Consider the following 27,834-nt stretch of genomic DNA (forward strand, 5'->3'; position numbering starts at 1 on the left):
AAACTGTTGTTTATTGATAAGAGTATAAAAATAAGTTCTCATGACTAAAAAACAAATGACATACTGATATTTTAAAAAACATATGCTACAGTTTGAGAATACAAACATGTGGAATGCGGGTCTGACAAATATAAGTAAAAAAAAGAAGAAAAAGGAAATTTGCCATCTTTTAGGCAACCTAAATTTTTACACTCGTTTAAAGTGACACAATCCACAAGGATTTAAATTTGAAATTCATCGCATCCCATAAGCGACTAATTGAGCGCTCAGGAGAAATTCATCCTCCGTGAATGTGAAGCAATATAAAGCAAACAAAATACATATCTGATGACATCACGGTGGCGACGTTGAGACAAACAGCTGATATTGTGAAGCCCGTCCATCAGTTCGGTTCGTCGATGGGCCTGCGACAGAACGGACAGCAGTTGTGCTGAAGCACCAGAAGCTCGTAGTCTTCGCTGTGGAACATCTGCCAAGGAACAAAAGCGCATCAACACAACCCAATGAAAGAAACTGGAGGCCCATAGAGAAACCAAATACTGTACATTACTTTTACACGTGGACTTTAGTTTAGAATTGATTTTATTGACTGAAGAAGCGTGTACCTTAAAGCAGGTGGGACACATGGTGATGCTGACGTCAGGAAGCAGCGAACGGAAGTACTCCCATTTGAGCGGCGCCGGCCAGCGCTTGATCAGGACGTCCCTCCTGCTCATGGAGCGAAGCACAGAGCGATTCACCTTGACGGGGACAAAGTTGGAGCCGCCCTGCTGTTTGGAGGAAACACATCCGACCTCAGTGAGCGTCCTTTCGCCTCGCCAGCTGGCAGCAAGAGGATGGAGAGACATAACAACCTTGGTCCTTCTTACCTCAAAGATCATTTTGGGGGTGAACGGGTCTTCTTCGGCATCATCCAAACCGTCATCCATCTTTAACACCTGCGCATCTGAAAGTACACAGCACACACTTAGGAGCAGGAAAGGCTGCGGTGAAGGCCATGTTCATAGCATGAGCAATTACGGTTATTTCTGAAAAAGTACTGACATTCAATTTCGAAGTTTCCACTTAATGGCAACTCGAGTTTATTTTATTTCAGGACCATCATGACGATACCAGAAGGCAAAATCACACAAAAAAATGTCACCGTCCAATTACTTGGGGACGGAGCGGTACATTTAGTCTTGTCAAAGAGTAACACTGTCTTCTAGCACATTTTCTTGTAATTACCCCTACATTGTAAAATCCCAGCGCTCTCTACTTAAAGAGCTTAAGTGTTGAAAATGCCACATCAGTTGTTTGTGTCATTGCCAACAACAGAGTGCTTCGGTGCCCTTGAGCATCTGTCGGCTAATGCAGGTTAATCTCGCCGCTCGGGCTGCGCTTGCGGCTCTCAGAGGGTTAGTGTCATTAAAATGAGACATGCTAACCCTATTAGCTCCACAGCTAAGATGACTTAGCGGCGACAGCTTAACTAGCGCCGCACAATCCAGGCCACGTCCGAACCGGTGACAGAGGCGAGCGTTGCCGTGCGTTAAGAGTAGTGTGAAATATTTGGGGTACCGTTATCCATATGCTGCCAGTGCGCATCCGTCTGCTCCGTGTGAGGAACTTCCAGGTCGATAAGAGACACGGCTTCCTCGTCGCTGATGCCGTCCTCCAAGTAGAAGTGTACCAGCGGCAGCACCTCTGCGGACACAACCAGTCGTGATGTTAAAAAGCCACAGATGGCGTCATCCTTTGTTTGCACGCATCACACACGGATCACAGAGATAGTAAGGCACGTTTATCGGATTCAGGTGAACTTCATTTGACTTTCTCGATTAACTTTTGGTGCAACTTACAGTTTGAGAAAAAGGAACTGAATGGCAACATTCACGACAGATGCAACTTAAATGGTGTCAAAAGGTTGTCGCACACTTTCAAAAACTCCACGAAACATGTCCTTTTTCCGAGAGAATGTGATTGTCATGGCGCCATCGAGTCTGGTGTTAAGGCCGTGCGATTTCTTTTGCCCAATGTGACAGGCATCTGATTCTTTTCATGTCAAAGTCCCAAGATGTTTTTATGCATTCCGTTCACATTACAAGTTGCATTTGGTTTTGGAATGAGAGGGACTACATAAAAAGATTGGAATTAAGAAACGATCCAAATTGGGCAATCATCCCCGACAGTGTGAATGTAGCCTAAGATAGTTTTACAAAGACACAGCTTGCCTTAGAATAAAAAAAATAAAAAAAATAAAAACATTTCTCTCACCTTTTCTCCCAGCCAAGTGAGTGTGAGGCGGGAGAAATGTGCTGCACTTTGCCGTCATGTGTGTGTGTGTGCGAGTGTGGACAAGTGCGAGAGAGAGAGAGAGAGAGACAGAGAGAGACAGAGAGAGACAGAGAGAGAGAGAGACAGAGAGACAGAGAGACAGAGAGACAGAGAGGGGGGGGGGGCAGGCACTTGGGTAGAGAGTGCTGCACAGCAGAGACACGGCAGCACCAAAATGTTAATATCTTGGCTACATAAGGAACAATTATTGGCAATACGCTATATTTGGTAATCAATGTGCTCTCTGCTGACTATTGTCTTCAGATCCTGAAAACTAGATGTGACATGTTGGCTTTTGGGATAAAGAGCATTAAGTTTTAACAACAAACTGATTTTTTTTATGATGTCTCAGACTTTTATCTCCGGGAAAGCAGCACAGTATGAGAAATGTTTGCTAAGCAACTAACAACAAACAGAGGAGAATCACAACGGGGCGATTTAGAGAACTAAGAAGGACTTCTTTGTTCAAAGGGTCTTTCCGCTGTTTTCACCGAGTTCCCAAACGTACGTAACAGGGACTTCATCATTTTAACCACGGGGTTGGCAAAACGGTGACATGATGGCCGAATATGATCAAACGTTATTGTTCTGACTTCATCCCCTCTGATCCGGATCCAGATCTTTTGACTTTCTAAGCCACAAATGAAATGAGGTCTCTTGTGAAGATGGCTCCACTCTGCCGAAGGTGCTGTCTATTTGTGCGCGTGTGTGTGGTGTGCTACAGTTTTGCTCACCATACGACGAGGCTGAATAAATGAAAGGCTGCTTGCAGTTGAGGCACGCCGTCCCCTGGTTGTTCAACAGCGGTTTGTTGGAGCAGCGGTAACACATCAGGGCTTCCGTCAGTTCCTTTTTATGACAGGTGGAAGGAAAACAAAAGAAAAATCTCTCACTAAATGAGCAAACAAGTTTGAACGCTGCCTCAGAGCACGTCGTCAAGGATGTGAACGGAAAGTGTGTGTGGCGTGCACGTGCTGTGGAACAAACCTCGCTGTCGTGGAAAGGCTTGGCCCGAATGGTGAGGCTGTCCAGTTCTATGCACTCCTGAAAGCGAGACGGAATGTACAGCTTCTGGAGCTTCTCGTAGCAAAGTCTGGCCAACTTATAGGCGCCCAGTTTTCGACTTTGCTTGGCCAAAGCGTACAAGGTATTACTTGGAAGCAGGTCAAGGAAAAATACAAGATGTCAAGCATACATCATCCGCCAATCCAAATGTGTCATTTGAGCGTGAACGAACGCCTGCCGATGCAACGCCTGAGGGTCCGGTCCACATTGCGCTGCTTATCTGTATTTACACGCAGACGGACTGTTGAAAGCGGCGCTCAAGGAGACGCCATGGCAGGTCAAGGAGTTGCAGCTGCGGGGGCTCAACACCAGCTCTACTTAATTTAAAAAGGACGCTCCTTCTTCGCTTTGACAAATGCCTTTCCTACATGTGTAACACGGCTTGATTTTTATTTTAGCAAAGCCCATGTTTAGAAAATGTTAGGGACAGCGGACAGTGATTAAGATCTCAGCCGCTTGCATATCAACATCATTTAGTATTTTGCTATTTTACAATGAGTCCTATTATTTCATCCCAGCTCTATAAACTGTTACACTGTATTATTATTCATATTCCAAAGTATGAATTAAATCGGTTATTTTTTTATGACATTTTTATTTCTAATATAATTATCAATTCTTTCTTTTATTATGAGCATTATTTTTACTTTACCAGAGGGGTAGCAACAATTTTGTCCACGTGTGTGTCGTTGTGTCCTCGGAGTCTATTCAAATTACAGCTCTGGTTTTTGATACATTTTTTGGGGGACAAGCAGTGCCACCACATGCCCCCCCCCCCCCACCTCTGTCTCGTCACTGCAATGATGAAAGTGGCAAGCCGTCCCGAGGGAGACGAGCCACCTTCGGTGTTTTATCGACAGAAAAGATACACTTTAAAGATGCCCGGTGGTGGGTTGTCCTTGGGGAGGTTGCTCAGGAGGAACCTGCAGATATTGAACAGCGTCTCTGGCATGAGGGAACTGAAGGGCTCATCCTGAAGGAAAATGAAAAAAAAACAACAACAACAGGGAAGCAAATGAAAGACAAGTCTGGCATTCGTTTTATCACTAAAGCTGAGTATCAGGTCACTGGCCCAAATCACAGAAATAATGCCGGAGTGTGATCACAGCCAAGCACAAAGCTGTAACAACAAAACTAACGGTGACAAGACAGGCCACCATGAAATGTTGGAAGAGGTGTGGAAGGCTGGAGGCTTTGGCGTCATGAACAACCACACAGCTTGTAGCCAAGGCAGAAAATGAGCTTTTTCACTAAATAGTCCAAAATAGGAGAAAGTAAAATTCAGTAGAGTACCAAGCCAAACTCCAATAATAAACACTACTGAATGAAAAGCTCGCATGATTATCCGATTATTTGATACAGAACTTGTCTTGCATCACATCGTATTATGAGAGGATTGGCTGGCAGCGGATTTGGAGAAGAGCAAAAAAAAAAAAAAAAAACTAGTCTCCAGTCCAGGCAGCAGGCAAAGTCCTGTATGTTCTTACCGTGTAGCGCTGAATAGGGTGGTAGACATGGTAGAGCTCTGCAAGAGTCTGGAAATGTTCAAACTTTTTCAACATTTCCTCTCGCTGATCTTCATTTTCTGTCGGAGACCGATCAATGTAGACGTTAGAGAGCGAAGGCAAAAGTGAGATGTCGTTACTGGCCTCACCTCTGGCGATGTCAAGACACTGCATGGAGAGCATCCAGTAATAATAGCCGGCATCATCGAACCTCCTCTCCACAACTGCGTTCTGGGTAAGCTGCTCCAACACTCTGACAGCTTCGTTCTGTCGCCCGGCCTTGTGAAATGCTAGCGAATGACAGAAGACAGCAACGTCACTGCGTATTTAGTACGACTGCATTCAAGTCGCTCATTTCACCCATGTCAAGATTATTTCTTTCTTCATCCTTGAGGTCTTTAACAGGGGCAAGGAGCCTTTTGCGTTATTTTGCAGCGTTCTCATCTCAGTGCAAAGGAATTTGGCACAGGCAAATGTACTTGAAAGGCATCAACACGTGCGCGGTATTGTTAGTGCTGCTATCAGGGTGTAATTAGAAGCAGCTTGACGGACTGCGGCCCACCAGCAATCGTGCCCGGAATAGCACAACTGCGGGGGGGGGGGGGGGGGGGGGGGGGGCCCAGATAGACTGATGTCAGTTATTTCACAGTCCAACAACTTGGCTGTAGCAAAAACACAGATAGATAGTAGGCCTAGTTGTAATGTCCGCCTCTACTTTGACACTCAGAAAAAGTCCAAGGGTCCCAAAGTTAAGACGACTGAATCGGGGAAATTCGTACGAGTCCGTGATGATGAGACCAGGAGGTGATGCAACCTCATGTAGATCACACAACCCTGATGATTTAGTTCTTCCATCCACGCCATTTTGTTTACGACAAAAGACTACAAATCCTATTCTGAAAATATTACAACTTTGTTTCTCCCTGAAATCGGCTATGGAGTTTAAGGTGACACGCGATAGTTATGTTTATTTGACAGTAGGATTATGAAGGGGTCTGAAAATTGATGACAACACCAACATTTTTCTGGGCTGACTCTGAAATAGCGTAAAGTGGTTGCGGCAGGTCGACTTATTGTCATACACGGACTGGTCACCGTCAACACAAACGTTATGATAATAGATCGACTCGCCGAAACAACACACAGTGAGCAAAGAAGCTTAAATAAAAGCTTGATTTGATCCAAAAAACAAAGCGCGGGACTGCCAGCAGGCTCCCTAATAATCAGACCTGCTCAGGCATGTACGTATAGCTCACAGGGAGACAGCGCAGGGAGATTATGTCGCAGAGGAACTATGCCTGCTGAGATCACAATTCCAAATCTATGAGCTGATGACAAAGATGGCTAGGGTTGGTAATCATCATCAGTGCTGCTTCAGAGGCCCGCTGATGAGAAGCAGACATACATATATACCGCTCAGCAACCGGGCGGCACAGCTCACTTCTGCTCAGCTTCGGCAAAGAGGATCATATTCTCCGGCGGATGCGCATCGTTTTGTAAAAAGTCATGAAAACCCTCCAGAGCTGCTGGGGCTTTGTGGCTGCTTATGTGTAAACACGCTCTGTTTCACGTTACACGGCCTCAAAGGGAAACATACGGGAATTTTTTACATTTCCACTTAAGGAGGCGAGGCATGAACTCACCTTTTTGCGCTTCCTCGAATCGGTCGTTCTCAGCCAACCACTGAGCGTAAGGCACGAAGACGTCATTTTTAAACTGGGGATGCTTCTCTGCCAGTGAGAAGGCCTGAGAGGAAAAAAAAAAAAAAAAAGAAAAAAAAACCAGTGCTCATTTGAAAGGTGGACAGAAGAAATGCAGAACAGAGCATTTCATACACAAGGTGTTTCGATGTGCTTCATATTATTAAAAGTACAACATTTGTTAAAGACATTTAAAAGTTAAAGAAAAAAAGTAGAAAGCTAAAATTCCAAAAACAGCTTACAGCCCAAAAACAAGAGTTTGGAAAACATGCTTTTAAAAATTATTTAAATGATCCTGATCGCAGTTATGGGGAAAGAGCATCGTCTTTAACCTGGTATGTTTTGAATCTTTATTTGTTCTTATATAATTGACTCTGACAATAAAGAATACCGGCAAATCGAGGTGGGGTCACATCATACAGAAGCAGAAGGGGAAAAAAATGTTTTTAAGCCATTATTTATGGGAAATTATGGTAGCTGAGAATAAAGCATGTCAAGTGAGTGAGTGGATTTCATGCTCAATTTACCAGGATTGTAAATGTACCACTTGGACTGTTTGAATGACACACTGTACACATGTGTATGCACTGACAGCAACTAAAGAATGGAAATGTCTTGCAAGGAAACACAAATGAGGATAGCCATGGTGGTCTGCTGTACCAAGGCCAAGTATGCCTGTCAGGCTAAGGATTGGTAGTTCCTTCCTTCTTTTCACTGGAAGATCAAATATTAAAACCCAGCTTATAGAAAACATGAGCGATTCTCTTTTTGTCACCCCTTGTTCCAACACATAAATATCATGATAAGGAATGCAAACTTTTTGTCTCGTCTCAGTAGCGTCGTGTGCACTTGTGGAACGTGATTGGAAGCAGAAAAAAATCTGGAATATGATACTCATTGGGTGTACTAGAACGCTTTGTGCTTTTCTAATCATAACGTGGGCTGGATGACAAACTCTGGAGCGTTTGTGGCAGCTTATATGCTAATTAGGCTTATGTTATTAAAATTCAGCTTACTTTCCCAAGAGCCATGACCATACAGTTGTCATTGTATGATTGTGTTTTACGGCAGCAGTTTATAGCATCAACTGATGTCGGTGCCTGGCTAAAGACGATTTATGTACGCAGTGATGAGCTGAGCAGGTGAGAAGAAAAGTGCCAGACCTCGTCCCAATGCTGCGTTTCCACGTGTAGCTGCACCAGGGCCTGCAAGTCCCCCATCTTGGAATAAGTCTCCGAGGCATAGCCGTGGTGCTTCAGCTTCTTAAAATAGAAAGCGCATTTTGCCAGTGGTTCTCGCTCAGCTTTGTCCAGCTTACGAGCCAAGTCTATCAGCCTGGATGAAAGGAGAAAGAAGGGGATGAGAGGAAGGGCACGGCGATGCACATGCACGTCGTCATTTCAGGGCTCAGAAAAAATGAGCCGGAATCACCGTCTGGCTTTGCAGCCGCCCGACGATGACGAGTGGCCGAGCCGACTAGATAGGACCCGCAAATAGAAACGCTTCCATTTACTATGCTCTGCGTGTACGTGTGAAAGCTAAAGGAGAGATAAATCCTGAGTTAAAAAAAAAATAAAAAATAAATGAATAAATTGGCTAACGCTCTATACATTTCGGCAAAAGACTGAATTCTGATGGAAAGCATGAGTGAGAGAGAGGAGGTGGGATGAATAATGGAATATGTTGAAATGAATGACCTTTTTTTAGATTGTGTTTCACACTTTTACATGGTGAAGAGCCTCTCAAGAGATAAAATAGCATTGTGTAGATTAAACATATATATTGGCCTCGCTCACAGTTTGGTGCCTACGCAAACCACTTGGCTTGAAGTTTCCGGCTATGTTTGTTCAAAGTCTTTGTCACATGACGTCCTTCTAAGCTAGCACCGACTCATCGCTTAAAGTGTGTATAAAAATGTGTTTTGTAAAGACACTTACATGTCTGCCCAGCCATGCTCTCCTAAAACATCGATGGCTTTGAGATTCTCTCCTGCTGAGATGTACATCTCTGCCGCTGCTTGAGGCTCCTTGCTGCACTTGGCCCAGTCGGCCTGCTTGGCCATCAGGATGCGCGACGTCTTTGGGTCTGCCGCCCCGACATAATCCTGCATTGCGGAAAGAAACACACAAAGAATGAATTATTAGACCAAACATTTTCTTTTTTTTTTTTTATGTAACCAAAATCACAAGGATTTTGTATTCCTCAGGTAATATACCATTAGTGCTGCCAAGACTTACGAAGAACAAAAAAAAAAAGAAAAAAAGAGGTCCAACAATAATCATTTCCCCGACTGTTGATACATAGATGCTTTATCCCACTCAAGACGGACACGTGAAGGTCAAGTCGGAGACAGGAGACAACTGGAGTCCCTCCAGTTCCGGCGTGCGTCCTAACCAAAATATACAGCCTCTGGGAGCAGATGGCCGCACAGCCGCATAAATATACAGCAGCTACTTCAAACACACATCACACAATCTGACACACAAGCGAGTCGTCGGGGCTTCGTCATCTGCTCGGCCAATACAAACGTGCCGCCGCTGATCAAAGACATCTCATGAACGTAAAGTGGAAAAAAAAAAGCATACACTTGTTTTTGCCAACTCCAACCGACCTCCAAAGAATTCATGTAAAAGCAGATGCTCCATTTCCAATTCAAATTGAGTGTAGAGGTTAGCTTTGTGCTATGAAGGAATGCACGCCTAAGAAAAGCACGCTGTGAGCTTGCCATGCGCTGTTTGCATGATTTGCGGGAGCTGATTTACGAGGAGACGACAAGCCGTAAAAAGAGCTTTAAGGTGGCGAAACGTGCAAACGTGAACGTGCGCGTTTGTCTTTTGGGCCGATCACCGATTTCATCACCTTGGCGTAGTCGAACATGCGCAGGTCAGTGTACATGCCCAAAGCTTTGGGTTCCTGACCGCTCCGCTTGTAGAGCTTGGCCGCCTCGTGGAATTTCCCCTGGTAGGCGTAGATGTCGGCCAGGAACAGGTCATTGTCGTTCTCGCCCCTCTTCTTCCTCGCCTGCAAATTAGGTGACGCAAACAATTATGTCCTTTGCAGAGACACACACTTGAACTCAATCCATTCAAATTCATTCAACTTGTCGAGTGCACGTCATCACAATGAACTACACAAAGAAATCTACATTGACTGCCAAGTTCATGCGCATTATGACGCAAAGAATTTGATTGTGTTTCCTCGTGTTGCCGTGTTTCGGCAAAATACAAAACCACACAATGAACCGGGTCAAATGATTGTGTTTTACCTCAATACTATTGATGAGCTCCAGGTAGCGTAGGTCTTGTATTCTAATGAAGGCCTGTATAAAGGAAGAGGGAATTACATGCTGCTACACACACGCGTGCACAAATATCAGTGGCTTTCAAACTGTGGTTTGGGAACCCATCAGGGTCCGTGACCCATAATTTGTGGGTCCACAAAATGAGTTGCAATGAATTGTTAGGTTGAGGTTTAATCTTTCAAAAATATTGGGGACAAATAAAGCAAACCTACTAAACATGCAATGACTCCTCCTCAACTCAGCTTTGGACCAGTTAGAGTTTTCCGTCTCAGCAGAGCAGAAGACATGCAAATGTGTTAACCCATTCTCATTGGATGAACACTGTTTTCCCCACCCTTTTGCAAAACAGTTAACGCAGAAGAGACAGAAGAGTTTTTGTTGTATCCCGTAAATCTCGTCATGTTCCCAGCATTTTTGAACTCGTTCTCATTTCTAATAGAGTTGTACAGGTTAGACAAGGCAACCCTCACAAATTATGTGCAGTTTAGAAGCACATACCTCACATCAAATGTATCCAATATGTACAAGATCAAAAACAGGCGCCATGTTTTTCTGCCGTGTTCCGCGCCATTGACTGACGTGATTGCCTACCAGCAGGCTTCTTTGTCCTCCAGAACACAACGTAAAAATGGTTCCACTCATGTTGACTGCTTTTTTACAGCAATTAGGTTGCTAGGTGCCTTAAAATACATTTAAGAGTGGTGAAAAAAGTTGCTTAAAAATAAACCGACTGCGCTTCTCTCCATTCTCTGCCAAGCATGGATAAATATTGAGTAGAATTCCTTCAATGTTGACAACGGGTAACTTGCCTTCTTGGCAATGTCAAAATCAAGGCCCTCCAGAGCTTCTGTGGCCAAATCTCTCCAATCGCTGTCTGTCACACCTAAACAGGCGATTTGGTGGGCCTCCTTAAACATCTTCCTCTCCAGGTACTGGTACATGGGTGCAGACTGTGGGGAGCATAAGAAAATATAAATGCATAATCCCAAATGCATGAGATAACAAGAGTCATGTGGTGGTTCACATTGGACTCTGCGTGTGTTCAAGTGAAGATTACGCTCCTCTAATTCTTAGAATCACCTCATACAGAGATGGATTGGGCTTTGGGGATTTAAAAAAAACAGCGAGCTCTCTGTATGTGCAATCGGTGCCACGCTGACACACCCACCTGAGGGACCTCCACGGCGGACATAGAATAGACGTGGAGACAGAAGATTTTGGAGCCATTGAAGCCCACCATGAAGCCTTGCATCTTCTGCTGGTGTACGGGGAAGTTGCTGGCCTTGATGTTAAGGTAGCCGTTGCCGGAGAAGCACAGCATCGCCTCACACTGAGTATTCCAGGCCACACTGTTAGCGTTAGGCTCCTGCAGGGAAAGCAAAACAATGTGCTTCAAACGGGAGAAAAAAAAAAAAAAAAAAAACAGGCATATAAACCATCACACAGCGGATATAAAGTCTACACACCCCTGTTCAAATGCCAGTTTTTGTCCTTTCTTCCGTTAATGTGACCTATCATCTGTCCGAGTCAATTAGGGGAAAAAAAGGTTTACGAGAGGGCCAGTAAAATACAAAAATATCGTTAACTCTGTTAATTGCTTTGCTTTTCTGCAGCGAGGTCAGAGTGCACCTTCATTAATCACATTCAAACTCAGGTTCATTGGGAGTCAGCACACACCTGTGCCTGTGACTCACCCAAAATAAATTCAGATTTTCTTTTTCTAAAATGTTTTCTCCAAGTCATTATCTGCACACAGTTTTCACCCCACTGGTGAGATGTCACTGTTTAAACAAAAACCTGCCATTTGAAACAGGTTTCATGAAATTCACACATGTAATGTGTAGCTCCACTACACGACGCAAATAAATGTAAATGTGTCAGCCAGCCACTTTCTGACCTGAAAAAGCAGTTCTTTGCTGGTAATGTCGTAGACGAGGAGAGTATTATGTTCGTCCACCACGGCCAGCTTTTTTCGTGAGGCGCTCATGTCCAGGCATCGCACTGACGTTGACAACTTCAGCAGTGTGATGGGAAACGGGTTGTCCACAAAAATCTTTAAGATCTACAGGGGAAACAGACGGATGGCAATTCAAGCAAAGCATCAGTGTATTCACGCATGTTTGAGTTTAATACTGCAGGAGAAGTACAACTGGCAATGTGAAAAAAAAATCCCCCCCCGAAAAATTACCAAACTCCCGCGGTCCATTAGGGCCACAGTGTGCTGTGCAGAGTTGACTGAATGGGTCAATATGTTCCTATCAATCGTTACACCTCTACTAGAGATAGTACAGCCGCTAAAATTCCCTTTGTCACGATTAGGCAGGAAGGAACAGTTGCGTGATTTGCAATTATTCACACGTTCCCTACTCCCCAATCACTAGAGAGACATTCTTATATCGTAGACCGAGTTCCGAAAAAGTCTCCTAAATCATAGCGATTCGCAATGATTCAAGTTTGCCAACTCCCCCCGATCACTGGAACAACTCTACATGATGTTTGATGACAACCGCACTTACACAAGCATATTATCCATGTATCCCATCTATGGGTTACTTGTCTTTCTTTTTGTTTCAAAGATCTGGAAATACTCACAGCTCCATTTTTTAAGCCCACCAGAAGGCCTTCTCGGCCTGGCGACCCACCGATCACTTTGATGTAGCGAATGAGCGACTCCATGAGCCATTCTTTTTCTTTGACGCTGGAGAAGGACAGACACTGAAGCCTCTTCTCCTGTAAAACACATCAGCGCAAAGTGCTTCACTTGATATCGTGTCACAGTGTGTAAATCACCTGTCTTATTTCCTTTAAGCATCTTTTTTGGAGCGAAGTATTCATCGACACCTAACAAATCTCGGCCGACTGCTCTTTTATTAAAACAAGAGTACAAACAGGACGCTGGAAAGATAAACAAAGATTTGCTTTGACGCAGAGGCCGACATCCTATATAAAAACAGCTCATTTGGAGTGTCTAAAAGCTGTCTGAAGGATCAAACGCAAGCATGCGTGTTTGAGGACGATGTGAATGATTTAAACGGAAGTAACCTATGTGTTATGGGCAGCTTCTCCTCCCCAACAGTGTCTGTCAAACACACAGAGACAAGAAACAGAGGCACATGCTGGATCTGCTTCATGTGGTCCTTTCCCCCTCACTCTTGACTTACTTTTTGTGGTTTAGCAGTGTTAAGAGGAGTGAGACAAGGCCTGGACAATATTTACAAACCACATTAGCGAAACACACCATGCTGTTTTTTCCCCCTCGAGGGGCATTGGATTTCTGAACGCTTGCTCACAGTCAATCACAAAAATGTTGAAAAAAAACGTTGCGAACCTGACACAGGACTATGTGATCGGAGCAGACCACCAGCAAGTTGCATTCAAACTTCTTGCAGATTTTCTCTTTGATGCGATAGCGCATGTCTGCAGAGTCGTCGGAGAAAAGCTCGTAGATGATGATCTTCTCGGGAAGCTGGATGGCCAGGCGGTTTTTGTAGATGGCAATTTTCTTCACCAGCTCACCGCACTTAATCCTCACTGAAGAAGAAAAAGAACAGAGAGCGAGAGAGAGAGAGAGAGATTTAAACAAAAGTTTCAAGACTTTAATATCAATATGAAATAACAAATAATGGCAATAAGGGTGACAAACCAGAACGTAATGGTGATTAGAAATATGTATATATCTTTTAAGAGGATAAGTCAACTCACTCCACAAAAAAAAAAAAAAAAAAAACAGCTCAAGACAGACAGACAGACGGATGAAGCTTTCGCTCCACTTTTTGGTGGTGTCCATTGACCTTGTGGACTAACCAATAAAAGCTGTTTATTTAAAAGATATATATATATATTGGAACATATGAAGTATATATGTAGGTTTATCTTAGATATGAAAAATAACTCCCTATTTCCACTCATATGGGCCACAACAAGCCATCCATCTCTCGCGGAAGTGGCCATTCAGTCTTTCGGAAATTTCTAAAGCAAAAGGTGGAGGCATGAAAATCCAATCTTCAATCCCAAGCACTCATAACAGGTTAGAGTTCAATATGCATCATGGTACTTTTAGATCACCCATATTTCGAGTTCATTCTGGTAAAAATAGCAACCACATGAGTCACAAAGCTGACATGGGCTTGGTCGCAAGAGCAAAAGCTCACCTTTTCCTTCAGTGATGAGATGCTGGACGATGACATCGGTCATGTTGTCTCGATAAGCATAGCGATCCTTGTAGAGGCCGTGAACTGTACTGAAGTTGAGTTGGTAACAGGCGATAGTCCCATCTTGGCAACCCATCACCTATGGAAGAAACAACAATGTGGCAGCGCATCTAATTAACACCTCCAAGAAAAGACTGCAAGAGTGGGAGAGTGTTCCTGTGATTGGAACATCCACACAGAAACTTTCAGCACTCAATTCGTTCCTTGATGCCACATCGCTAGCACCTAAATACAGCAGAAAAAGAAAGCTGTGAAAGTGTTAGTATAAAATAAAACCACTGTCTTCAAATGGAACGGTGTCATTTCAAATGGTGTTGTTGTGTCACTTTCACGCATTCTCGCCTGTGTCTTATTTTTAAATGCTCAATTTGCAGTTACCGATTCACCGGCGGGGGAAAAAAAACTCACCATAAAATTGGAGTCAGGCTTGACCCGGCAGGTGCACACCCTGGAATTCTGCTCTCCAATGACGCCCAGTCGCACGCCGTCTTTGGTGTAGAGGGACGCCTGTTTGTCAGAGCCGCCCATGACAATGTACTCGCCCTTGGAGAAGTAACTGACGCAACACGGGTCGTAGGACAGAGTCCTGTCCTTTCCAATCTGACACAAACAACGAGAGACAAGAACAACATTTCAAAAGGTGGTCGCCTGCTTATGATTTATTGCTCGGGCCCCAGGCCAACGTTTCCCACCATCTGGGCCAGCAACATTCAAAGTCATTACCACGTACAAATATCCTTTTAAGAGTTGCTTTAAAAAAAGAATAAACCGACAGAGTGCTAGATGGACGAAAATAAGAAAGTGCATCTTTGTTTGAAGTAGCTTCAATCTTAATGTTCAAAGTCCACACGCACAACTCAGTATTAATTCCACACCTCTACACATCTGTTTCTCCTCTCTGAAGGTATAAAAAATTTTTTTTTTTTAAAATCAGCCTGACAACCCACAGATGATTCTTATTCACTGCACACAATTCCGGGCTTTGTAATCAAAACTGAAGTTTCAGTGGAAAAAAATAAATTAATAAATAAGTAGGCCAACGACAGTATATGAGCCTGTGGCATCGAGGCAGAGTAATGAACAGTGCATAGTTGTGTTCAATTACGGCGCTGCCTGGGGGAGTTTAGGAGGAAGGCGAGACAGCAAGGGGCCATGAAATCATAGTGGGGCCAGCTCAAATGCACCCAAATATACCACAGCTATTCCAATTGGACAGGAAATCAGGTAACTGCATGATTTTGGACTTTTCTACAGTATAGTACAGTACATAGCGCTGGTTAGCTAAAATGCCATTTAGATGTGTTTTTTTTCCACCATACAAGATAAATGACACCCTTCCTTAAGCACTGATGAAACTTTTAATGCTAATGCTACAATTGGTCAAATTGGGACCGTCACCTGCTTTCCACTGAGTTGATAGAAGGAAAGCTTCTGACTCCAGTCAGCCACAGCCAGAATGTCATGTTGCTCATCCCTCGAGAAACAGAGCAAAGAAAATGTTAGTAAAAGTACACGGGATGTTTGTGTTACAGTACATCTTTCAATTGTGCTATTACGCAATCGATACATTGAGTCAAACAACTTGTGCTAAGGAAAAGATTCTATGGCGGTGTCTGGGTCGCTCCCAAGGAGCACACGAGTCGCTCGTGTGGCTGTTCTAAAAATAGCTTACAAGTGATCAGACAGTGTGATCTTCTCATAATGTGTGATCATTTGAAAATGAAAACGCATGCAAATATTTAAACATGTCAAGTGTCGCTTGTCGATGTTTGGCTGTTTTTGACTTTATTAAACCATTGTTGAAAATTAAATCATTATATTGGTAAAGATGGATATCATTCATTAATACTAATAATAACATATTAATAAAGGATAAATGTGCAACTTTAATATTCCAGACGCAGCTCTTGGCATCCCAAAAGGTTTCTGACCCATGCCTGATGCTAAAGTGTGGAGAAGATGGATGTTTTGAAAAGCTCAATTTAAAGACAGTGTCCAGTTGTATTATGTCTAAACAAACGATAAGCAAACGAATGCAACTTCTCATCAACATTCTCAACATGGCTCAGTCGCCCTGTGCTGCCTTCAAACATCCACATATATCTGCTGCCACCTCTTGGCCAAATATGGAACCTCTTCCCTGTCTTGAATTTTAGGCTGCAAGTGTGACTCAATTTTCATCCGATTCAACAACGATACTAACTTGGAGGGGTTCCAAGCGATGGACCAGACTGGAGCGGAGGAGCTTCCCGAGCGGTCTATCTTGACTTTTTCCTCACCGTTCTTGTTCCGAATGCTCACCACACCATTCATCATACCGAGAGCAAGGTATTGCCCATCGTTGGTCCACCTGTTTTGAAGAGAAGCCCTTAAACAACTTCAATGTAGACGCGCTTCATTCAAACTAGCGGCAGAAGCCGCGTTCACTCACCCGCAACATGTTATTTTGCTGCTCACTTTGTGTTTGTTCACCGACTTTTGCTCCGGCGACCAAAGGCCTATGACAGAAAATGTGACGCTCTTAAAATACAAAGACAAAGTTTATAGAACGTCTCGAAAGAAGCCCAGAGTTGACATAAACTCAACACACACTAACCAAAGTCACCCGAGGAACAGGATGCAAGTTGGTGAGTAACTGGGTTGTAGGCAACACACTGGATGGAATCGTAGTGTCTACCGAAAAAAGACATAAGAGTCGCTTTTTTAACGTGTGAAAGGGTCCATTACACTGTTTTAAAGTAGTCATACTTACGTGTACTTTAAAATACCCTCCAATTTAGATGTCCATATTATTATGCTCTTGTCAGCCGAGCCAGAGGCAAATCTTTTTCCTGCGGAAAAATGCAGTTAGCAAGACAATAGAAGCAGCCACATAAGAAAAAAAATATCACAGGAGGAAAATGAGTTCATTACCATCCTTGGCATAAGCAACACAGTAGACTACATCTTTGTGTCCTTTTAAAGGTTGAATAATTGTTCCGTCTGTTGTGTCATAAACCTACAAAAACACACCATTTGGCAATGAGAGAGCGCAAACATTGCTGCAAAGTCATGCATCATATCAATGCACTTTGTTGAGAGAGCACTTTTGAAAGCTGAATCAGAAGTGTTTTGTTTATTTAGATGCGAGGAGACATAAGCATGAAGGATGTTTTTGAGTTCAGAATGAGACTCCGTTTGGAAAGACTTTACTAGTGAAAAAAGTAGGAACAGTTAGGTTCATCAAAAAGTATGTAAAAAGTATCCTACCAGGACATGGAGGCCTGCTGCCACTACTAGTTGGGTGCCATCTGGCTTGAAGGCAAGATCGTAAACACTGCAAGGAAAAGACGTACTGAAACTTCAGTTCAAAAGAAACGCTTTGCTTCTAAAATGCAAGAGTGCAACAAATGGAAACAACATCACTTGACGATAGGGGCAATTCATTGTTCACATGTAGCAAGGAAATGCAGCCATGCAATTAGAATAGAGCCTATTCTCGCAGTCATCGGGAAGTAGGCGGGGACACCCCGAACTGGTTGCCCAGCCACAGAGACCAACAACCATCCACACTCACACCTACAGGCAATTTGAGATCCCCGTTCGGATAAGCCGTACAGAACATGGACGGACGGACGGACGGACAGACGGATGGATGCCATGAAAACACTAACACTGACATTCGTTATTACTTGCATTGGCTCCATCTGAAAAGCTCAGACTAGTCTGTTTCAACGCTGCCACGAGTTCTTCAATGAGTTAACAAATATGACCTTCAATGCCATGACATGACAGAAACTTAGCTCAGAATTATAGCTTTAGTGTGATTGTTTGTGATCTAGACTTCTGTTTGGAATAGTTTGGAAGTTTGTAATATAGGTCATGAAGGGGAAAATGAGGTCCGGATCTGGCGCGCGAACCTTAGGTTGCCAACATTGCCTTACACACCAACATGCTAAGCTCTTCATATCAGCATTGAATAAAAGTCTAATTGTGATGTCACATACAACACAATGTATAAACTAGCATTCGCAGGTAGTCAAAAATTGTGATTTAATGACTTGGTATGTGTTGTTTGACAGAGAAAGTGTCAGTCGCTGTGCTAGCCTATAGGAGCTAGCTGGCTTAGCAGCGGTTGGCATAGCAACCGCTGTTGCTAATCGAGCGGCTTCGCATCCTGCCTGATAATGACGATGACGCAAACAAAACGCAAGGACACTCACCAATGCTGACGTGTTGTTTCTTTCCAGACCAGGACGGCTCTCATTTCTCGACAGGTTCCAGCTCGAATTTGGATCAACAGGTTGTTTTGCCTGCTCACTTGCTCATGTTTGCTTCTCTTGTCATGACTCGCTCGGAGCGCGCAGACGCAGACACACTTCCTGCTCCACACTTCCTGCTTCCTGCACGATCGCAACCTCAAAGATAATCTCGCAAGCAGACAACGGGATGCTAAAAGCTTTCACATTGATTCAAATCAAACCACTCAACGCTACAGTTGATTGATTACCCGCGCCCAAAAAAAAGTAAGATCATTTAGAAGTGATTTCTTTACGTCTTAAATCTTGACAAAATAAGGATTTTCATATCAATTTGAACGAAACGACAGTCGCGCATAGGGAGTACTCTTCTTCATTCGGCATTGGGCTTCTACAAAGTTCTAGAGACTTTATAGTGCTCCCTGTGGTGATAGAGGCGCAGTGCAATTTAGCGCCACTTGCGCTAAAAACCCGAGTGCGTCACCAATGTGGTGCCTGCAGCAGCCAGGTAGCACCAAGGTCCATACGACTAGCCCTCTAAAAATTGATCCCTGGTCAGGTGATGATTTAAAAATCTGAAAGTCATACTGTGTGCATAATGTTTTGATTTTGTAATCGTTTTCATTTGAAAAGCCACTGATCATTTCTATAGTATGCAAACAAATATGTGTTCTATCACAAGAAAATATATTTTGATGATGATTATAGAACTTTTTATTTTATTTTAAATATAATCTTAGGTTTAGTAATAGCCAATCATATTACATGGTTCAAACCTCACAGGACGCTGAGATTTCTCACCATCATCTTTCTCCGCCTGGTACCTGACAATCACCTGATGACATTTTAGAGAGTAGTGGAAGTCGTTTGTGATGACATTTTACTTGCACTTTTGCTGAAGAAATTGACGTGCATAGTGTCTTATCTTGTCTTTAGTGGACACTTTCCTGAAATTGACTGGAAATGCTCCATTTTTTTGCAAGCCTTACTAGAGCATACATGTTCGAAGCCAGATGGATTCATGTGCCTGCCACCCCAAAATACCTCAAGGTTGGACCAGAGAGGTTCGACAGCGACGATCAGGCAAGACAGCGGGAAAACTGGACGTGTACATCACTAGGTAATCACTTTCATCCAGCCAATAGCGTTGCTTTGGCTGTGCGGTGCCCGACTAAGTGCATGTTTATGTTTTGAAGTCCCCACGGGAAGACGTTTCGATCGAGAGCTTCTCTGCGAGCGTTCCTCGTAAAAAACGCTCAAGACGTGGACATCGACCTCTTTGATTTTAAAGCAACCTCTCTTCATTGCCTCACTGTTGGAGAGAAGCAGACAACAGCTGGACAGCAGGACATTACGGAAGAGACATCACAAATACTGGCTCTGCCTTCAAAGACATCAGAAAGCGCGAGCTCCCCGCACAAAAGCCTGTGTGTGGAGCAGATGAACTCTGAGAGCCAAAGGACTCCTGAACATGCAACTTGGGCGCATGAAGATGTCACATTGCACGAGGGATTCGAAAAAGACAATAAACCCAATCGGGAACAAGAGTTAGTATCGGACGTGACTGCTGGAAATGGCGGAAAAAAAGTGACAAATTCCAAAAATAGTAAGCAGCTACTCGAATATATTGCCTAAGTAACAACCTTTTCAACTTCATCTAACGTGTCGATCTTTTTGTACGAGCAGAATCGAAACATTGCGAAAGCAAGCGGAAAACCAGTCCTTACTTTAGCAGAAAACCTCTCGCTGATGGTAATGATATTTTCGTTGAATAAATTGCGTGTGGGGAGTGATGACACGTTGATGAATCAAATGTCATTGCAAACTTTTGAAGGTCCCAGTCCACCTCGAAGAAAAGCCTTCAAGAAGTGGACACCTCCTCGTTCTCCTTTCAACCTTGTTCAAGAAATCCTGTTCCATAATGTCTGGAAACTACTGGTGGCTACTATCTTTCTCAACAAGACAAGTGGTGAGCTTCAACACACGCACACAATAAATATACAGTATTCTTCCTCAATATTGCGCTTCACTCACTGCTAAGTCTCGGATGTCTTTGTAGAACATATCTACTTGAAGTAAAAAGTCAACATTTATATGAAATAATTTTTTTTTTAAAAAAGCAGTTTTGCGGGATATCTGTTCTCTGACTCATTGTGTCTTGTTTTGTGCCAATGCTGCAGGGAAGATGGCCATTCCGCTCCTTTGGCAATTCTTCGAGCTGTACCCATCAGCAGAGGTGGCCCGCCGAGCTGACCGCAAGGTCATGTCGGAACTCCTGAAGCCGCTCGGCCTCTTTGACCTTCGGGCCAAAATCATCATCAGATTCTCGGGTGAATGAAATTCTGAAAGTGGCCAAGATCTTAGCAATGAACGCATGAAAGCACTGCATCTCAAATGCCATCTAGTGGATTTATTTTTTATTTTTTTCATACCTGACATGCCAATGTTGACCTTCTGTCGCGTTCAGACGAGTACCTGAGCAAAACGTGGCGTTACCCCATCGAGCTGCACGGCATCGGGAAGTACGGCAATGATTCCTATAGAATCTTTTGTGTGGAGGAATGGAGACAGGTCAGTCCTCATTTGAATTTCACTCTTGGGAGGAGTTGGACTTGGCAAGACAAAGAGAAAATTGGGTTGCCAATCTGGTTACTGCTGTGTTTTGTTCAAGGTGACGCCTGATGATCACATGTTGAACAAATATCACACCTGGCTGTGGGAAAACCAAGAGACGCTGGGAATCTGACAACAATGCCAAGAGATGTCGGTCATTAGTGGACATTTTTAGTTTAAATGGACATTATAATGTTTTTTTTTTAGGTTGTCTCTGACTGGTCAACAAATGTTTATATATTTATTTATTTTTTACCAGAGATGCAAATAAAATTTTCTAGATTGATTTTTTTACGCTGTTTCCCAACTGCACTTGTTATTTTCTCTAGCACATAAGGTTTTCACAATAGTGATAATAATAACACTACCATATGTAATATAGTCATGTATTTAACGTTTATGAATCAAGGGTTATGTTCAGCAACAGGTGGAAAATTCAAATATTTCAAAAACTTGATCTGCTAGGTGAAATAAGTTTAGAACTATTTTAAACCAACGCTCAAAATACATTTAGCTACACACAAAGCCATCTCTGATTAAAATTTGCTGTTGACCAGTGTTACGTGTCCATGTTGATTCGCAAGCATTCATTTGCACAGTGTAGCTCCTAATTGCATAAAACTATTTGGGAAAGCTTGCAATTTTATTTTTCTTTGCTGTCCAAGTCCGACAAAGCTGCACATCTGCACCCTACAGAATTAGACAATATTTGGGGATATTTTCATACCCTAAAAAAAGTTGTCATCAATAAAACAGTATGAATCCAGTTTAGGAGGATGTAAAATGTGCTTCTTTTATTGCCCTTTAATCTGTGAGTTGTGATTTCTTCATTTGTTTTATTGGTTTTATTCTTGAATTGCCCATTGTTCTATGACTTATGACTCATTGATCTTCTTTATCTTATTGATTTACAAATCACACTTTCAATATGCGCTTGAGAAATTCCGTCCTGAAATGAATCAAATATGACCCCACGCCAAAAAGCTTTAACTGATTTGTTAACCAACTTTGCCAAATATATTTGACTGACAATAAATGAGAAGACATCAATTTGGGTTAAAAAAAAAAGTCAAGTATATCTTTAAAAATCCATCTGTCACGACAGAAAAGGACTTAGTTATTGTACAGATTACACTCTTAGTCAAATGAAAACCTCGAAAAAGGCATAAAAGTTGCTGTTGGCAGTACGTCTGGTGTGCCGTGTTACCTTTGCTGTCAAGATGCTCAATGATGGGCGTGAGAAACAAAGCAAGCGTGGTGCTATGCATCATTTTGTGGCATCCAAATTGTACAACCAGAACCAGAATAGTCACATGTGACCAATAAATCTGTCAACCAAAGTCAACATGGAAATGTGCCCGTTCAGCTAAGTGGTGAATTGAACATAATTAAGGTACCACATATCTTTGTCGCTTCCAATTACTATCAATCAAGTGTCCTGAGTTGGCCTTTCCCCTTGCACTGCTTGCTTGACTTGTCAGTACACTCTGCATCTGCTGCAAGTGGCAGAACAAGTCAAGTCAAGTTTATTTGTATAGCCCTAAATCACAAGCAGTCTCAAAGGGCTTCACATAGACAATCAACCAGCATAATAATTATATTATGGACAATAACACATTTAATCAATAACAAAAGAATGATATGGTCAAATATATGCTTTTTTTCCCCCAAATGTTTCATGCATAGTCATAGCCTATTCAATCCCATGCAGTGATAGATGACTGTCTGCTCTTTACCTGTCAGCTGCTCTGAGCTCGTACCGGGCCTACTGTCTGAAGTACCGAAACTGGCAATATTTCCACCTTTGCATCGGAAACAGACATATATCTATCCATTATCTGTATGGGTTGTCCCCATGGGGGTCGCGGGCGTGCTGGAGCCTATGCCGGCAGTCATCGGGCTGTAGGCGGGGGACACTCTGAACGGGAAGCCAGCCGATCGCAGTGCGCACAGAGACAAACAACCATTCGCATTCGCACGACTTAGAGTGCTCAATCGGCCTACCGTGTTTTTAGAATGTGGGAGGAAACTGGAGTGACCTTTCTCATCAAGAGCACCAGCAAGTCCTTTGGCGTTGACTGGTGTCAGAAGTTCACCAGTAATTAGTGGGGCTGGATGATTACGGCCAAAATAAAAACTACAAATACATTGTGATCACGATTTTTTACCCTTATTCCTCATGTTGGTGGAAAAAAACTTTTATTTCTACTGCACTACTTTTCAAACTACTGCAAACAGTTGTCAGTGCCATGTGAGACTTAAAAATGAAGGAATTGTTATTTTAAAATAAATGCTATATCAATAATAACAATAACCAAGAATGAAACATTCACCAAGGGCAAACTGCTGGAACATGCTATTATTTTGGTTAACATCACGCACCTTTATTCAAAACAAATTCAGCCGATGGCTACTGATTGATTTTGAGGCTCAAGTGCAACACATTGTCTTAAGGATCAAATTTGTTCAATTCTATGAGAGTTCAATTCTGTAAAATGAAAAAGGTTCTGAACTGGAGGTCATGTTGAGACCATGTCCGTTTATTGCAGAATCACTGCCCACTTTGTTTCCACAGGTGGGTGGGTGGATGGTGGTTTAATGCCTCAACCGTTTATTTCAAACATAATAAGTGTCTCGAGAAATATCTTTTTAACCTTTTTATACCAGGAGGTTTAATCACAGCATAAGCTTACAAATGTAGCTCCATAAAATAGTCACATCATGTATCAAGCATGTGGTTTCAGCAGGATTTGAAGCCAACATTGAATCATAATCTTCCTCTTCGGATCAGAATGAATATAATGTGTGTTTCTCACTTCAATGTAGAGCTCAATATGTGACAAATTGAAAAAGTTAAAGTTCCTGAGAAACGTCGATTAGCACTTTCACTTAGATCGCGAGGCTCCTGCAAAAAGTCGATTGATAAATGCGCCTTAGAGAATGGATGGATGGACATGGAAAAACAAGAAAGACCTATTCTATTGTGATGTGTGAAAAATATTTAATTATGGGCTCTTGATTACATTGTTAACGTTGTTGGGTGTGTGCGCTCAATTAAAAATCATTGAAGGTATCACAAAAGGAACATTTCCTTGCCACACCTCCCTTTTCTGAACCCAGTTATTGTAAGATTTTTGAGAGACCATAAGCAGATATAAGAGCATCACACTTCGCGTCGGCATCGAACATCTCGACAGCAAAGGTAACACGGCACACCTGACGTCGAGCTTTTCAAAGCCAACTGCCACTTTTGCGCCTTTTCCGAGATTTTCATTTGACTATGAGTGTAATCTGTCCAGTAACTAATACGAAATGTCCTTTTCTTTCATTGCAGATGGCATTTGTTCTCCACACACTTTTCCTCTTTTGTGCCCTCAGCGGACTGGTGTCTGTCGGGGTAAGTCAAACGGAATGCATATTTTGATTTCTTGTTATAGTCATATTCTGGAGTGTGCTTGGTTTTAACAACAAGCTTTCCATCCTCACAGTGGAGTAAAAGTATTGTTCAACTTAAAGGTTGGTAGCTGCTTCTCCATAATACCTAATAACATTGTTTTTTTTTCTTTTTACCTTATTTTACGACAAGATTTATCTGCCAAATCTCGTTTTCTTCCCAACACCAATTGTGTCGCAGGCCCTTGCTGCCCGAAAGGCTGGACTCAATTGGACTGTCGCTGTTTCCTCTTCCAAGATGAAGGAAGAAGCTTTGCAGACGCAGAGGTATAAGAACAGGGAAGTGGTGCGAAACCAGCAAAATGGTATCACCCATTTGTCTATGAAATGTCATGGATGAGTCTGAATGCAGTTTGTGCAATCATGACTTTTTTCTTTTTGGGTGCTGAATGTGATGTTTTCTTATTTCTCTCATGTTTCATCTTGTAGAGTGTCTGCAACATACTTGGTGGGAATTTGGCCTCAGTCCGCAGTAGTGTGGAATATGCCGTAGTTCTTGGAGTGATTGCGGAAGGCACTTCTAACCCTTCTCGCGACGTCTGGATTGGACTCCACGAAGCACTTGGGGTGAAGCTTCTTAATATAAAAGATAGATCAAATGTCAAACTTTAAGACTCACTGAAACGTGTTGCTTTGGTTTTCCAGGCTGATGATTTTGTCTGGACCGACGGCACACTAGTTGATTTCACTGCCTTCAACAGTAACAGCGATTCCGGAGACTGCATTGAGATTGAAACTAGTGGTGAATTACAATTTTTTTATGACTAGCTGCATGTTTGATTCAAATGCACGACTCCATGGATTGATTGAATAATTGAGTGAAATTGTGCACGTTGATTTGATTTTCTTTGTTGTCACACTGTTTTGTGTTCACTTCTAGATGACCTCTGGGACAACCAATCTTGCACTTCACTAAACAGATATATTTGTGCCAAAGATGCTCACGATTGCTTCCACTGACCCAGCCTACGAGCGCCACATATGATCTACAACAATGCATTTTGGGATTCCACTATTCTTTACTTTTTCAACCCAAATTGACGTCTTCTCGTATTTTTGGCAAAGTGGGTTAACGAATCAGTTCCGCAATAAAGCTTTTTGGTGTGGGATCATTGTGTTTGGTTCGTTTCATTTCAGGACGGAATTTCTCAAGCGCATATTAGAAGTGTGATTCGTGATCAATGAGCTAAAAAAGATCAATGAGTCATAAATCATAGATCAATGGGCAATTCAATCATAAAAACAATCAAACATCAATAGGTTATAAAACAATGAAAAAGATGAACTACTCAAAGATCAGTGGGCAATAAAACTCAGAAAGAAGTGCATTTTCCATCTCTTTCCCCAAATCTTTAGGCTGTGTATTTTTTTACAAAATAGATTTTTTGTTCCCGCAGTGTATTTCATATGCTAAATATGACCGTTTTGAATTCACTGAGGAGTGATGCCAATCAGAAGTTGTGTTTTGTTGGTGGTGGGGAACGACCTCCTCACCAGGGTTACTGTTGCCGTTGCCAGAGGAGGCACAATACAGTTGGGGTTGTTTGATTACGACGATACAGTGCAGAACGGTTCAAAGTCATGACGGTGACATTTAGTCGAGTGGATTTTTCCAGACGGAAGAAAGAGCCTGAGCTACAATATGAAACTCCGTAAGACAATAGAATTTTGAAAAAAGGAAATATTCTCTGTTATCAGTCCTGTGCAATATTTTACTTAAGTAGAATATTTTCAGGTAGCTGGACTTGAATATGTATTTTTTTCTACTCCCATTATTGTATACTTTGAACTCCTTATGCTTTCAAAATAGGCTCATCACATTTTTAACTTCCACCGGCGACGCTGCAACATGAAAAGGAAAGACAAAGAGAGTCCATTGAGATGTTGTAAGGCAGAAAAAACATGAAGAACTTAAACCCGGGAGCGTTAGGCTAACCACCACTCGGAGAAGAAAGATGCTCCCCATCTATGGCCTATTTAAAGACAATTGGATAATATTTGGTGTTATTAATCAAGATATTTGCTTACTTTGGTACTTATGTATGTCTGTGGGAGTACAATTGCCACCTTAGTCGTTCGCACTTGTCTTCATTCCAACAGCTTCCATTTCTATAGCGACGACCTCCCCAACACGCCTTCCCTCCGCTGCGTCCCCTATCAAGCAGTCAACATTGCCGCTCATCTCTGCGGCCTCCGACCAGACACCGCGCACCAGTCATCAGGTAGCCACCGGTCCAATAAAGTTTGTAAGATGGTACTCGGCCATGTTGGGTGTGACCAACGTTCCAATTATCTGCAGGTCATTCCGAGACTGAACCCTCTGCGTCCACCGGCAGGCAGTAGACGCGGCGTTAGTCTGGAGACACGTGCTGTCCATCACCACAACCAACACAGAACGTCCATCATGCAGAGACGAGAGTATAACAGGTTGGCACGCTGTGTTCCGAAATAGATACGCTTGTGTTGGACTCATAATTGATTGAAAAGATGACAAAACGGCAATCAGTTCATCAATATAATTTTCGGGTCGTTGGGCCTGAAACAATTGGATGTGTTCCCAGGCTAGCTTTTAATCTATCTGTCTGATGCTTGATTTAATTTACAGGAACTATTTTAGATTGTTTAATGTTGTCATTATATTGTTTCGCCATCCCTACTGCCGTTGTTAACCTTAAATAGCTTTCTATTATAATAATAATATTTGATATCATCTTTGTATTGTCTTGTACATGCAGTGTGCCATTTGGTGGGTGGTCCCCCCTGAAGCTAAATGAGAGATGACAGTATTTGTATTTGGCTACGTCTCACCACTTCTTGTTATCCAGGTATCACCAAGTATGGCAAAAACCTTTTTACGGAACCAGCGTGGAGAAAGAAGAGTACAGGTACGCTGGAGATGTCAAACTGCTCCCCGAGTGGCTTGATAATGGCACCTGATTGCAGGAGGGACTTACGTGAGCATCTCAAGAGGCAAATGGAGGAGAAACTCATCCCGCTGAGTGTGCGGTTGTCCGGCAGGGCGAAGGAAGGAGAGGATCTGCGTGAGGTGGACCGTCTTGCCCTGTCCACTGAACTACAGCAACGGCTGAAACACCGCAAGGCCATGGCAGCCTACAGAGATGACAACAAGAAGGTGAGGACCACAAAAAATCCGGCCGTCGGCGGGCTCACAATGATCTTTTACCTGTCTGCATGTGCTGTTGTTTGTAAAGCTGATGGAGCAGAAATGGCAAGACGGCGCACTGGCACGCTCCCGGGACATCCTGAGGGAGAAGTACATGCTCCGCCTCGACCCCATCAACTGGAGCGGAACGCTTAAATAGTTCCGTCATGAACACGACCAACTCAAGATTTACATCCAGCTCCGGGTAAAATAAGGACACCTAAGTAAAAACTATTGTTGAAATGAAATCCTTCAAATTCTAACTTAAC

At 42.8% G+C, this 27,834-nt stretch overlaps 3 protein-coding genes across 3 annotated transcripts; 2 read left to right on the plus strand and 1 right to left on the minus strand.

The window, feature by feature from the left end:
* On the minus strand, positions 1-18,731 carry ift122 (intraflagellar transport 122 homolog (Chlamydomonas)). Its single transcript, XM_085918072.1, has 29 exons — positions 18,301-18,731; positions 17,348-17,414; positions 17,012-17,096; positions 16,851-16,929; positions 16,695-16,771; positions 16,530-16,596; positions 16,302-16,448; positions 15,497-15,572; positions 14,507-14,698; positions 14,039-14,177; positions 13,216-13,418; positions 12,480-12,617; positions 11,785-11,949; positions 11,056-11,253; positions 10,697-10,837; positions 9,852-9,905; positions 9,446-9,607; positions 8,524-8,690; positions 7,750-7,921; positions 6,530-6,632; positions 5,036-5,176; positions 4,869-4,966; positions 4,251-4,354; positions 3,304-3,469; positions 3,051-3,165; positions 1,561-1,686; positions 870-946; positions 606-770; positions 1-469 (listed from the first exon to the last, which is right to left on the minus strand). Exons 1-29 carry the CDS (start codon positions 18,342-18,344, stop codon positions 383-385), a joined length of 3,555 nt encoding a protein of 1,184 aa, XP_085774198.1. The 5' UTR covers positions 18,345-18,731; the 3' UTR covers positions 1-382.
* mbd4 (methyl-CpG binding domain protein 4) lies at positions 18,382-25,511 on the plus strand. The gene is made up of 13 exons (XM_085918095.1): positions 18,382-18,603; positions 19,320-19,456; positions 19,533-19,942; positions 20,023-20,088; positions 20,171-20,305; positions 20,517-20,666; positions 20,804-20,907; positions 24,284-24,346; positions 24,438-24,465; positions 24,584-24,669; positions 24,832-24,969; positions 25,048-25,144; positions 25,283-25,511. Exons 2-13 carry the CDS (start codon positions 19,350-19,352, stop codon positions 25,360-25,362), a joined length of 1,464 nt encoding a protein of 487 aa, XP_085774221.1. The 5' UTR covers positions 18,382-18,603; positions 19,320-19,349; the 3' UTR covers positions 25,363-25,511.
* Positions 25,512-26,044: 533 nt separating this feature from the next.
* LOC147062324 (uncharacterized) lies at positions 26,045-27,725 on the plus strand. Its single transcript, XM_085909324.1, has 6 exons — positions 26,045-26,054; positions 26,503-26,624; positions 26,702-26,829; positions 27,228-27,287; positions 27,346-27,535; positions 27,615-27,725. The coding sequence occupies exons 1-6, from the start codon at positions 26,045-26,047 to the stop codon at positions 27,723-27,725; spliced, it is 621 nt and encodes a 206-aa protein (XP_085765450.1).
* The last annotated feature ends 109 nt before the right edge of the window (positions 27,726-27,834 follow it).

The sequence above is a fragment of the Syngnathus leptorhynchus genome, chromosome 1 (genome assembly GCF_054491065.1).
Source record: "Syngnathus leptorhynchus isolate UIUO chromosome 1, UIUO_Slep, whole genome shotgun sequence".
NCBI classification, from domain to species: Eukaryota; Metazoa; Chordata; class Actinopteri; order Syngnathiformes; family Syngnathidae; genus Syngnathus; species Syngnathus leptorhynchus.